The sequence below is a fragment of the Hemiscyllium ocellatum genome, chromosome 19, assembly GCF_020745735.1.
Source record: "Hemiscyllium ocellatum isolate sHemOce1 chromosome 19, sHemOce1.pat.X.cur, whole genome shotgun sequence".
Classification (NCBI taxonomy): domain Eukaryota; kingdom Metazoa; phylum Chordata; class Chondrichthyes; order Orectolobiformes; family Hemiscylliidae; genus Hemiscyllium; species Hemiscyllium ocellatum.
This window is the reverse complement of record NC_083419.1, coordinates 14394574-14408217: the sequence shown is the minus strand read 5'-3', so window position 1 is coordinate 14408217 and position 13644 is coordinate 14394574. Positions and strand designations below refer to the sequence as shown.

General features: G+C 39.2%; 1 protein-coding gene across 5 annotated transcripts in view; it reads left to right on the top strand.

Moving 5' to 3' along the window:
* Positions 1–13644, top strand: part of LOC132824868 (plasma membrane calcium-transporting ATPase 1-like) — a 109048-nt gene that overhangs the window by 81719 nt on the left and 13685 nt on the right. For all 5 annotated transcript variants that reach the window (XM_060839673.1, XM_060839672.1, XM_060839675.1 and 2 more), the window contains exons 13-16: positions 6169–6348; positions 6439–6526; positions 9297–9403; positions 9538–9729. In XM_060839673.1, the coding sequence (XP_060695656.1) occupies positions 6169–6348; positions 6439–6526; positions 9297–9403; positions 9538–9729 (567 nt within the window). The remainder of the gene's footprint in view (positions 1–6168; positions 6349–6438; positions 6527–9296; positions 9404–9537; positions 9730–13644) is intronic.

Below are 13644 nucleotides of genomic sequence, written 5' to 3'. Positions count from 1 at the left end.
TTGTCAACTGAATTCTGAGCATTCTGAAACTTGAAACAAATGTTGCTTTGCAAATGCAAAGTTTAAAACTATATGCTATTCTATATAAACAAAGGCACAAACCACTTGTCTAGTAATGCTACTAGACTAGTGACAGCTGCTGAGCCCAAGGCTAAGCCTGGACCTAAAGTATTTGTCATTTTAGATGAAAATTCCCTGTACCTGTTGTGAACTATTAAAATGTGTTGTAATTTTCAGTTGTAGTTATGCTAAATTGCTAGTGAAACAAATTCCCTTATGCTTAAAATCAGTCATTGTATGTATTTCAGTTCATGCGTACATGTTGTGACATGACCAAGTGTGAAGTAAATTTTCATTATTGATTTAATATTTCTGTGGATTTGACTTGTTTTTGGCTATCAGGAGACTAGTTCAGCATGGAGGTGAATTGCTTCACTACTGTGGATATTCCAAGTGTATTCATTCTAGAAGTCTCACCTAAATGTACTAACTTGTACACTGTGTATGTGTGTGTGTTCTTAAAAGACTAATGTTCAACTGGAGAGGAGTCAAATTTACCAAAAATGTTGCTGGGTTGGGAGGCTGGGAGTTTTTCACTGAAACATAGATTGAAGTGACCTATATAGAGGCTAATAAAATGGGTATAGGTAGTGAATGGTGGGGATTTTTAAGGTGAGAGATTTTAAAGACCTGAGGCAATTGTTTAGTAATTCACCCATGTATCACTTAGTAATGATACATGGAAGTGATGGATATGGTCATTCACAGCATTTAAAAGACATGTATTACTACATGAATGAAGTGTTTGGAAGGATATGGGTCAGAAGCAGGCAGGTGAGACTATTTTAGTTTGGAATTATGGCTGGCATGGACTGGAGAATTGCCAACATAATAGGTGGCTATTTTTAAAGTATGTAAAGATAAGCCAAGGAAATATAGGTCAATCAGAACATTCTGAAAACAAGTTAGAACATAAGTTATGGACAAATGAAAATTAGCATAGATTTCTCAAGCCAATATTGTGCTTTTTACTATGAGTTTTTTGTGGTAATAGTTTGACCATGGTATTCTGTGGTTGGCGCAACAGACTTGAGCAAAGTAACAATTCATGGACTAAAGGATGCACTGGTTAATCAGACAATTGGCAGTGTGCTGGGAAACCGAATACTAGTTAACCAATTCCTGTTTTTAGAGGCTGGTAAAAATTTTTGTAGCGAAGTTTCCCCAGAGTGGGCATTGGTACTGTTATAAAATTTTACTCTTGTAATTATAACCCTCTGAGAAACTTGTAAATTGTGAAACTTGAAACTATATTGTGAATGGAGGACAATGATGTAAAATTTCAAAAGGACATATCCATATCGTGGGCAGACATGTGGCAGATGAGCTTCAGTGAAGTGATGTCACACTAATTATGACCAAGAACAACATAAACAATCCAAAATGAAGCAGTTTTGGGGAGGCAAGAGCAGAGGAGCTGGAGTCTAGGTAAGCACATAGCAGGAGTGGTTAAACTGTTAAATAATGCAGTAACCTAAGTTTTAATACAATACATGAACATTGCTTTGCTAGAGTATTTGTTTTTGGGTGCCACACTTCAAGGCATTGGAGAGTGGAGAAGTGGTTTGAGAATGACAACTGATGAGGAATCTAAGAAGCTAGCGCATTCTCTACTACTTGAAAAGAAGACAGGTGATTCAATTAACTTGAATCATGACGGGTCCAGACATAATGGGAAAAGACTTCCCCACAAGATTAAGAACAAGATAATTTACAGCTATAAAAGTTGAAAATATTTTCAGTGGTTAGTGTCTGAAAAGCACTAGCTGAGTGAAGGCAGGTTTAATTGAGGCAATTGAAAAGGAATTAGAAAGTTAATGTGTGGGATTAGAGGAAAAAGCCAGGTGTGTACAGCATAGGTGAAATGCACATTTGAATAATCAATGCTGCAGAGCTGCCATCTGTTTAAAAACTTTAGATCACAAATGATTGTTTGTGTGGAAATTAAGTCCAAATTAGCCTCTTAATGTCCACATCAAGATTGTGAAATTTTAATTAACATTGCTCTGAACTAACCACCAATTTGAACTGGTGGGATGTAACTGACCTGTAAAGGATGACTGACAAAACTTGGAATCACGTCAGGCTTCCTTTTAACCTAAAAGGACATAATGAACCTTTTTTGTTTTCTTTTGCAATGTTCTGATAGCTTGTACCTTGAAACAGATGCTGGATTTTTTTGTCTAAGCGTTCAAATGCTCAAGCTAGCATGTCAATGATACAGCTACAATAAAAATAATATTGCTGATGCTAGAAATGAGGTAGAAAAAAGTAAAGATGTCATGGCATCTATGGAAAGTGTTGATGTCTGAGCCTTTCAGAATTTCTTTTGTTAACATGGTGTTACCATGTGGTGTAATTCCAGCATTTTGTTTCCATTTAGTAATAAGCCTGGCACTATGGTTGTCATGGAGAATGATGAAACAGAAACAGTGAAAATAATGGTGTGGGGGAAGTTTGGCTCCCAGAGACTTGACAGTTTTTAGAGCATACACCCAAAGGTTAAAGTAAAGGGAATTTTCAGACCTGAAAAAGTGGTATTGAATGGTGGTATGAATTTTTAAATGGTAGTGCACCTTTTTTTAATTTTAAAAAGCCAGGCAGCAGTGGTACCTTTTTTTTTAATGTGCAAATAGTTACTAAAAGAACAAAGTGGCCACAATAGGGAGATTTTAAATTTGCACCAAGAGGGACAGAATCCAAAAATGTTGATCTCTGGTTGCAGTGCAAGTGAAAAGTGTTTTTTTTTAAAAAAAAAACCTTTTTAGCTCGATGTTCCAAAGCACTTGCAGCCAGTTGAATACATAAGTAAATAACCTGGTGTATTGTATAAAAACAGCCACCTTGCACCCAGGAAGGTCCACAAGCAATATAATGTCATATCGGTTTGTTGACATTGACTGAGCTAGACCATCGGGGAAATATTTCCCTGAATGATGAATCGGATCTTTACATTTTGAGTAAACGAGTCGAACGTGGCAGTGGCAAAGCAGTGGGTCAGGCAGCATCTGCAGAGCAGATGTACAAATATATACAAGTTCCCAACACTCAAAGGGGCAAATGTGAGAAAGGAAAGTGCATTCCTATGAAGGGTATATGCCCAAAACATCAACATTCCTCCTCTGCTGCCTGACCTATTATTATGCTTTGCTTTGCCAGTGCCACACTACTTTTGACTTTTTGATCTCCAGTACCTGCAGTCCTCCCTTTTATTTTAAACATTTTCCCATTCAGAAATAATGAATTGCAGCATTGACTCAGTACTGTACAAGGGTACTGGTATGTGACTTGAATTCAACTGTCTGACTAAAGTTTCCAAATTTGGAGGAAAGGGTTCTAACTTGAGATTTATCTTTGGGCAACAGTTCTGAGAATCTATTTTCATTGCTTCAGGTGTAATAGAAGACCAGAGTACCAAACACCACATTGAGATATGTGCCAGGCACAATCCTGGCACATATCTCAATGTTGTTTTTGGTACTCTGGTCTTCTATTACACCTGAAGCAATGAAAATAGATTCTCAGAACTGTTGCCCAGGATAAATCTGAAGTTAGAACCCTTTCCTCCAAATTGAAGTTAAGGAGTGAACTGAGAACCTGCAGATTAAGAACTGAGATATCTTCCTGTAAAGTTTGTAATTGAGGTGCTGAACAAGTTTTGTTTCATCTGTGCTAACCATATTTCCACATCTACATTTGGAGTGAAGAGGCTTTGGAAGTGAGTTCCTTGCAGGATTTGCAGCCTATTTGATATTGTCACATACTGAGATGGTGAAAAGTATTGTTTTGCCTGCTTCCCAAGCACATACTATTCATAAGTAAGTGCTACTGATGCAGAGGAAGATCAGCTTTTAATGATGTCTGTTCAAAAGTCTAAACAGATTCAAGAATAACTTCCCCTCCTTTATGTACTTTCAAATTTTTGTATCTTCTATCTGATGGGTGTGTATAACTGTAGGGGAAGAGGTATTTGATGTTGACTGCTTTGCTTTCTCAATCAATGGATGGAAAGCTGGTTTGTGAGATGGACTAGGTTGCATTCACAAGTCTAATTTCTTGTGGTCTTGGAGAGCAGTTGCCATACCAATCTGACCTTTTTCTGGTAAGCATAGCTGATAACTGGACCAGTGGTCATTAGTGACTTAAGAACATTGGTACTGAAGTGCACGTTTATAAGGCTGCCTAGTATTTATAGATGTTTCCATTGGACAAACCCTTGAAGGGGCAAACATGATACAGGGGAAGTGTTGGGCAAGTGGGGCTAACTGGCATTTGAAGAGGCAGCTCAAACTTCCTTTTACATGCTGTACCTAGTCTAAAATTCAATCCAAAATACTGATATTTGTGGCATTCAAACTTGGACTTTAACCAAAGATTTTTAAATTGCAATTTAATTGTGATCATCCATGGGATTAGTGATATTTAACATTTATAGGGTATAGGTGTTGTATGAGAGGAAGTTGGCTGAAATGTGGGATTTTCTCGCACTTTTGCTCAAGTAGTGTCCATAAATACTACTCCCAGCTAATTTGCTATTTAAGTGGTGAGCATAGAACTTAGATGGCTCCTGTTGTTGTTAAAGTAGACTGTAGCAAGCAACAGTGTAACATGAATGACCTTTTTTGACCCACGCATCTTCAAAGTGCAATTGAAATTTCATCAATAATTGCAAAGTTGTCCTTTTTGTTCTGATTGAAATATTTGCATTGGGAGGATGTCCTATTTAAATCTGGATATGGGGTGAAGAACTCTAGCATAATGCTATTGATCATAGCAAATGTCTTACCAGTGCTCTGTATTCCTATTGTTTTTATCCTTGTGCTCTTAATAATAAGAGGATCCATGCTTACAGGGAGAAAGCAGGAGCTTTTCATTTTTTTTTTCTTATTTGTATAGAGACCAAAAAACTGCAGATGCTGGAATCCAATGTAGACCAGGAGGGGGCTGGAAGGACACGGCGAGTTAGCCAACATCAGGTGGTAAAGTCAACGTTTCGAAACACACGGTTATAAATGAAATGTTGATCTCGCCACCTGATGCTGCTTGGCTTGCGGTGTCCTTCCAGCCCCGACTTGTCTATTTTATTTGTATCTTGGTGTGGATAAATGTTAATAGACTGGGAAGAGCTTGCATTATATTGTCTGACACTTTGTAGAGACATCATTAAATGTTGCTTAACCAGTTATTTTGATATGGACCCATGGTGTTGCCACCATGAGCTATTTTAAGTGTCATATTCCTATAGATGTACGGTATGGAAACAAACCTTTTTGGTCCGACTTGTCGATGTTGACCAGATATCCTATCCTAAACTAGTCCAGTTTGGCAACATTTGGCCCATATCCCTCCAAACCTTTCCTATTCACATACCCATCAAGATGACTTTTTTTAAAAATGTAATTGTACTGGCCTCCACTGACTCTGGCAGCTCATTCTTATTTTTTTTCCCTCTCCCTCTCCCTCTCCCTATGCCCACTTCTAGATTCTCCCTGTTCCCAAAAGACCTTGTCTGTTTACACTATCCATGTCCCTCATGATTTTCATCATGTTTCAACAGGGTTTTGCCACTAGATAGACAAAATATCCCATGGCACTTTAACCAGATTCCCTGCATTAAAATGAACTTTTTAACAGCAAAAAAGGCCAAGTAATTTTATAAATGTTTAAATGGTTTGGTTGATTTATGCTTAGATTTTGAGGCTGATTAACAAGAGAGCCAGAAGTCACATGAACTTTATTGGGTAAGATTTGGAATGTGATGCCGGATTTAATTTTGTATCCGTCACTCCCTGTAGTAACTCTTAATGTCCTTGTGTTAACTTCGTGGAAAGACTTCGAGCAGGGAAGTTAGTTGGATTACTATCTGACCCATCAGCATAGACTTGATGGGCTGGTGACTTGTACTGTTGCTGCTTTGTCAGACACCACCAGCATTAAAGTAATGGGTTGATTGTCAGCTCTCTGGAATGAAACTACCTCCAAGCTGAACTGATAATTGTTTGAATATAATCTTTTAGTTTGTTTCACTTGAGTGAATTGAGAACAATAATGAAGCTTTTGTATAATGAAAATGTATGATCTAAAGTGCTGAAATGTTCCTTTCTGCAGGTTCCTGAGGCCATTAAGAAATGCCAGCGTGCTGGTATCACGGTCCGTATGGTCACTGGTGACAACATTAACACTGCTCGAGCAATCGCTACAAAGTGTGGTATTTTACAAGCTGGTGATGACTTTCTGTGTTTGGAGGGTAAACAGTTCAACAAACGTATTCGCAATGCAAAAGGCGAGGTAAGTTAACACTTTAATTGGCTGTATCAGTGTGGATTTTTCCCTTGAAATTGAATACTGTGAAATGGCAAAATATTTTAATATTTTCAGATTGAGCAAGAACGTATAGACAAGATCTGGCCCAGGCTCCGTGTCCTTGCAAGATCTTCGCCTACTGATAAGCACACTTTAGTCAAAGGTAAAATGGTGATGGTAAAATTATTTTCACTACCTTTTTTTTTTGCACACCTCTAATTCCAATAGATGAGCATTCACTGGTTCTGATTCAGCAGGCACATTAAGCTTTGAATTCTAACTGGATTACCCTGATGCCATTGGTAGAATTGTCAATGTGCTCTAAATTGTATCTCACATGAAATTTCTTGCCTTTATGTTGAAAGGATATCTTGTCCACATAAAGGAGTTGGATCAAAGTGTCTGTGTATATCGGATTCTGACTTGAAAGTGTTTGGCAATACTTCGTTACAGCATAATTATACAAACATTGTCACCTGGTTGGTGTCCAGATAGCCAACCTAAAGCTTGATTTAAATGAAGTGCCTTTAAGGAGTAGGGAGGTGGAATGTTTTGGAACACAGAATCCAATGAATGTATAGCTGCCAAATGTACTGTTATGGGATGAAGGTGGCATGTAGACTAAATGGAGCTTTCGAGATGTGCCCCATTTTGGAGATTATCCTGGACAGCTATATTGTTGGAGGACATTCTTGCAGCAGTGAAGATTCCGAGCATGATGGAAACCAGCGAGAACAAATCAAGGCAGAACTTGTACACTTAATGACAGTTCCTGGGGAGTGTTGTGAAACAATACCTTTGGTGTGCAGGTTTGTAGCTCCTTGAAAGTGGAGTTGCAAGTTGATAGGATTGTGAAGAATGTGTTTAGTATGTCTACCTTTTACTGGCCAGCGTATTGATTATAGGTGTAGGGCAGTCATGTTGGAGCTGTAGAGGAAATTGGCTAGACCACTTTTGGAATAGTGTTCAATTCTGGCCTTTCTGCTGTAGGAAGGACATTGTGAAACTTGAAAGGGATCAGAAAAGGTTTAGGAAGTTGGCAGGCTTGGAAGGTTTGACCTATAGGGAGAGGCTGAAAAGGCTGAGGCTACTTTTTTCCTAGAATATTTGAGGTTGAGTAACCTTGAAGATTAATCTTGAGGGGCATTGATAGGGTGAATAGGCAGTCCCTTGGGATGGAGGGGGGAGTCCAAAATGAGGAGCATGAGTTTTTTTTAAGGTGAGGGTTAAGATTTGAACAGGAACTAAAGGGCAACTTTCTCAGGGTGGTGAGTGTGGAATGAGCTGCCAGAGGAGATGGAGGCTGGTACAATCGCAACATTTCAGTCATCTGGATATAAATAGGAAGGGTTTAGAGAGATATGGGCCAAATGCTGGCAAATGGGACTAGATTTGTTTTGGACAGCTGGTCAGCATGGATGAGTTGGACTGAAGGCTCGGTTTCTGTACTGTGTATGTGACACTGAAGCATATCCAGGTAGTGAAAACTTTCTAACAGCTCTTACCATTAAGGCAGGATAGTACAGTTTTCTTGGCTTGTTTCTGCTACTTAGTTAATGGACACTATAATTGTTTTAAGTGAGAGCTTCTATACATCTAAACTCTAGAGTTAGATACAAAGCTGAAAAGCCATCTTTGAAATGACAAATCTAGCTGTAAATGTATGGACAAGACTGCCACCTAGTGAAAATAGTGCAACATTAACAGAAAATTTCAAAGTCAGCAATGCATGAAAATGTGAATGATGCATAAGTGGAGGTAATACTGAAATATCAGATGTTGAATAGTGTTGAAATTTAGTCTGGGGCTTCATGGCCAATTTTGTGCAGAGTAATGACAGAAAGGTACTTTGTATTGTGTAGATATGCATGAAATGACCATATTTATTGACATTCTGTATTCCCTATGTTTTTGAGCACGAATTTTCCATTGCAATGCTCTTGTTAGTTCAAATTGTAAACTTTTCAGTGGTATGGGAAAAGAGCCAAGATCATAGCCCTTCCAAAAAGCTGATGGCATGAGTCAAGGGTCACCACTTTGGGCGGCACGGTGGCAGTGGTTAGCACTGTTGCCTCACAGCGCCAGAGACCCGGGTTCAATTCCTGACTCAGGTGACTGACTGTGTGGAGTTTGCACATTTCTCCCCGTGTCTGCGTGGGTTTCCTCCCACAGCCCAAAGATGTGCAAGTCAGGTGAATTGGCCATGCTAAATTGCCCATAGTGTTCGGTAAAGGGGTAAATGTAGGGGAATGGGTGGGTTGTGCTTCGTCGGGTCGGTGTGGACTTGTTGGGCCGAAGGGCCTGTTTCCACACTGTAAGTAATGTAATCTAATCTTAGTGTATCCTTCTCATTTTCTTTGCAGTGTTTATAGCCTATAATTCGAAGATTCTTGCTAGTAAAACTCCACCCCCTTAGTGATATCACTCTTAGTGGGTGAAAATAGAATGCAAGAAATTATCAACATTTGGATTGCTAGATCTACTTCAAAAGACTGGACAGTTCAGGTTGTGGATGAACTGAAGTAGCCATTATTAACACTGACTCTCTGTTCTTTTCCATCCCAAATGTGTGCATTTCATCTAAAATTGTGTAATTCGTGTAAAAATTTGTTGTTTGTCACTCCAAAATCTCCGACCCTGTGCAGTGAGTTAAAAACAAAATGGAGAAGCTCAACAGGTCTTCAGGTTACGTTTTCTTTGGACAATATTCTGAAGAAAGGTTACTGGACTCCATGTTTCTGCTTTTGCATAGACATTGCCAGACCAGAGTTTGTCCAACATCCACAGTATTTTGCTTTTAAGACTGCAGTGTTGTATGGGGAAAAAAGATTATGAATGGCATTCCTATTCAAAGTTTCACCTGAAATGCTTGATATTAGTGCATGGCAGCTGAATAATGTTTTTTTAAAACTCACCTATATTTTCACTTCAAGGCATTATTGACAGCACAGTGTTAGAACGCAAACAGGTTGTTGCAGTCACAGGAGATGGTACTAATGATGGCCCTGCACTGAAGAAAGCTGATGTTGGATTTGCTATGGTATGTACAAAAGTTAATTTTGTGCACTGAATTATGCATTTATGCTGACTTATCTAGGTGTTTTAATATTTATTTCAACTGAAAGAGAGCTCCATGGAAATTTTATTTGCAATTATTTATTTTGCTTTCCTTAGGGTATTGCTGGAACAGATGTAGCCAAAGAAGCCTCTGATATAATCCTAACCGATGATAATTTCACAAGCATTGTTAAAGCAGTTATGTGGGGCAGAAATGTGTACGACAGTATTTCAAAATTTCTCCAGTTCCAGCTTACGGTCAATGTCGTGGCAGTGATTGTGGCATTCACTGGTGCATGTATCACACAGGTAACAACAAATTTATTAATTTGACGAGCTTTGTGGAATAAACTGACTTTGTTTATTTAAAGGATGTCCGTGGTTAAGCAAGCATTTAAGAATCCACCTAATTACTGTGGTTCTGAAGTCACACGGAGAACAGACCAGGGAAGGATGTCAGCATTTTTTCCCTGAATGACATTAGAGTACCAGATGGGTGGAGATTAGCTATTTATTCCAGATTTTTATTGAATTCCATCGTTACCATCTGCCAGGACACGAGCCTGATAACTAGTCACCTAATTGTTACTCTCCTTAAATGAGCATAAATGGATATATCAATTACACTGGTCTCTTTTTAATAACCTAAATGGTGATCCATGAACAAAGGGGATATGTATTTTGAAACACTAGGTAGACTGTATATCTTCAGTATCCAAATTCCAAGTTGACTGAACTCCAATACCTGTCTTCTAGGATTAGAAACCAGACTGCACAAGGTAATTATTGTACAGACTATTCTGAAATTGTTTCTGGAGCATGGAATCAGTTGTGCGTATGTAGCTGTGTGGGGTACAGCCCATACACAACAATAACACCAAGCATGAAAAATGTTTGCTGTTTAAGCCCTTCTCTTTTTTTTAAAAAAAACATCTGGGGTTACATCACTGAAAATCTGTACTTGCCTGTATTTTTGTCTGTCTTCAGTGTTTTGCTTTCATTTTAGTACACTTCTCAACAATGACCAGAAACTTTCCTTTCATAATCCTCAATGTAGGTTGGGACTTCTATCTTATACATTTGGGTGATAAGAGACAGATGAGTGAATTAAAGGAAAAAGTATAATTCAATTTTCTGTCTGAACAGGTTGATTTGATTTGTTCAAATCAAAACTTGTCTCACTGCACTGTTCTGTAGGTTTCTTTAAATCTAAATGTTTAGTGTCCCTTCAAAATAATACACACAGCGTGCTACCGCTAAAATGTTCTGTTTAAAATTTTAAATGGCATCTATCTGTGCATGCAGGTATACCCACAGTGCTATTGCAACTGCAAGGAACAGCAAGAGTTTAAGATATTATATTTGAACTGCTTGTATTTCAGTCAGTTTGCAAACTTGCAGCATAAGTTACATTACCAGTGCAAAAAACACTAATTACTAGTTGCAAATTCTTAATGTAGTAACTTGGGGAACCTGTCCATTTTAACTAAATTTAGTGACATGTATTAGTAAAATTGCATTTTTTTTTGAAAAATGCAAAATGTGCAACTGTTAAAGGCAGCAAACTTAACAATTTGCATTAGTTTATTTTAATTTTGATCATAATCATTAAATTTTTATTCTGTCTTTCAAAAGATAAATTATCAAGAGGATTAATTCATTTGGGTCCTCAATTAAAAGATGCATGAGCAGTTGCCAGGTTGGTGATGGACAGGCACAAACCAATTTTGTACATGTTGCTCTACACTGGATGCAAATACTAAATCTCTCTCATTCGCTCACCCATTCCAGCAAATGTCAGTACGTTTTTCTCCTGACTTCTCTGTATCCAAAATGGGCATAGTCATAGATATTTCAGCACCTTTCAATCCAACTTGTCCATGCTGGCTAGATATTCCACGTTAATCTAGTCCCATTTGCCAGCATTTGGCCTGTACCCCCCTCCATTCTTTCTATTCATATACCCATCCAGCTATGAATAGAAATGTTGTAATGGTACCAGCTGTCTCCATCTATTGCTGGGTCCTTTGCTAAGATTTGTATCGCCAGTAGTCACAGGTGAGGTGCTAGAAGGCTGAAGATTTGGCTACTGTACCATTATTTTAAAGATAAAAACAAGCCAGGGGGTACTAGACCAGTGAACCGGACTTTGGTGGGCAAGTTGTTGGAGGGAATCCTGAGGGACAGGAATTACATTCCTTTTGAAAGGCAAAGACTGATTAGGGATCGTCCATATGGCGCTGTGGGAAATAATGTCTCAAATTTGAGCTTATTAATGAAGTAACTAAGGTGTTGTGGTTCTGTTCACTGAGCTGGGAATTTGTGGTGCAGACGTTTCGTCCCCTGTCTAGGTGACATCCTCAGTGCTTGGGAGCCTCCTGTGAAGCGCTTCTGTGATCTTTCTTCCGGCATTTGTAGTGGTTTGAATCTGCCACTTCCGGTTGTCATTTCCAGCTGTCTGTTGCAGTGTCGGTATATTGGGTCCAGGTCGATGTGCTTATTGATTGAATCTGTGGGTGTGCCATGCCTCTAGGAATTCCCTGGCTGTTCTCGGTTTGGCTTGTCCTATAATAGTAGTGTTGTCCCATTCGAACTCATGTTGCTTGTCATCTGCGTGTGTGGATACTAAGGTTAGCTGGTCGTGTCGTTTTGTGGCTAGTTGGTGCACCAAGGTTCTCTATGGAAGACTGGTTAGCAAGGTTAGTTCTCATGGAATACGGCGAACTAGCCATTTGGGTACAGTACTGGCTCGAAGTTGGAGAGTTGTTTTTCAGCCTGTGACCAGTGGACTGCCACAAGGATCAGTGCTGGGTCCACTACTTTTCATCACATATGCTCACATCCAAATCATTTTATATAAGAGATATAGTTAGCAAGTTTGCAGATGTTACCAAAATAGTAGGAGGTCTGGACAGCAAATAAGGTTACCTCGGATTACAACAGGATCATGATCAGATGGGCCAGTGGGCTGAGGAATGGTAGATTAGTTTTTAATATAGATGTGAGGGGTTTCATTTTGTGAAAACAAATCTTAGCAGGACTGAGACACTACTTGGTAAGATACTAAGGAGTGTTGTTGAACAAAGACCTTGGAGTGCAGGTTCATAGCTCCTTAAGGTGGTAAGCTTTCCTTTATTGGTCAGTATAGGAGTTGGGTCATGTGGCAGTACAGGATGTTGGTTAGGCTACTTTTAGAATATTGCATGCAAATCTGGTCTCCTTCATATTGGAAGGATGTTGTGAAACTTGAAAGGATTCTGAAAAGATTGACAAGGATGTTGCCAGGGTTGGAGGACTTGAGCTATAGGGAGAGATTAAATAAGCTGGGGCTGTTTTCCCTGGAATGTCAGAGATTGAGGGGTGACCTATTATAAAGGCTTATAAAAGCACAAGGGATATGGATAGGATAAATGTCTTTTTCCCTGGGGTGGAGAGTTCAGAACTAGAGGGCGTAGGTTTAGGGTGAGGAGAAAGGGACTTCAGGGGCAGTGTTTTCACGAAGAGGATGGCAAGTCTATGGAATGAGCTGTTAGAGGACATTGGGGCTGGTGCAATTGCAGCATTTTAAAAGGCATCTGGATAGGGATGGGTAGGACAGACTTAACGTTCCAGGATCCGAATCCTACAGGAAGGATAGAAAGGGAGGCAAGAAGAGGGGTGGAATTTTTGATAAAGGATATCAATACAGCTGTGCTGAATGAGGATATTCCTGGAAATACATGGAAGCTAATTGGGTGGAATTGAGAAATAAGGGATGATAACCTTATTGGGATTGTATTATAGACCCCCTAATAGTCAGGGAAATTGAGAAGCAAACTTGTAAGGAGATCTCAGCTAACTAAGAATCATAGGGTGGTTATGGTGGGGGATTTTAACTTCCCAAATGTAGACTGGGACTGCCATAGTGTTAAGGGTCTAGATGGAGAGGAATTTGTGTACAATTTTCTGATTGGGTATGTGGATGTACCTACTTGAAGGTGCAAAACTTGACCTACTCTTGGGAAATAAGACAGGGCAGGTGACTGAGGTGTCAGTGAGGAAGCCCTTTGGGGCCAGTGGCCATTATTATATTTAGATTTAAAATGGTGATGGAAAAGGATAGACCAGATCTAAAAGTTGCATTTCTAAATTGGAGAATGGCCAATTTTGACAGTATTAAGCAAGCTGATTGGAAGCAGATGTTTGCAGGTAAAGGGATGGCTGGAAAATGGGAAGCCTTCCGAA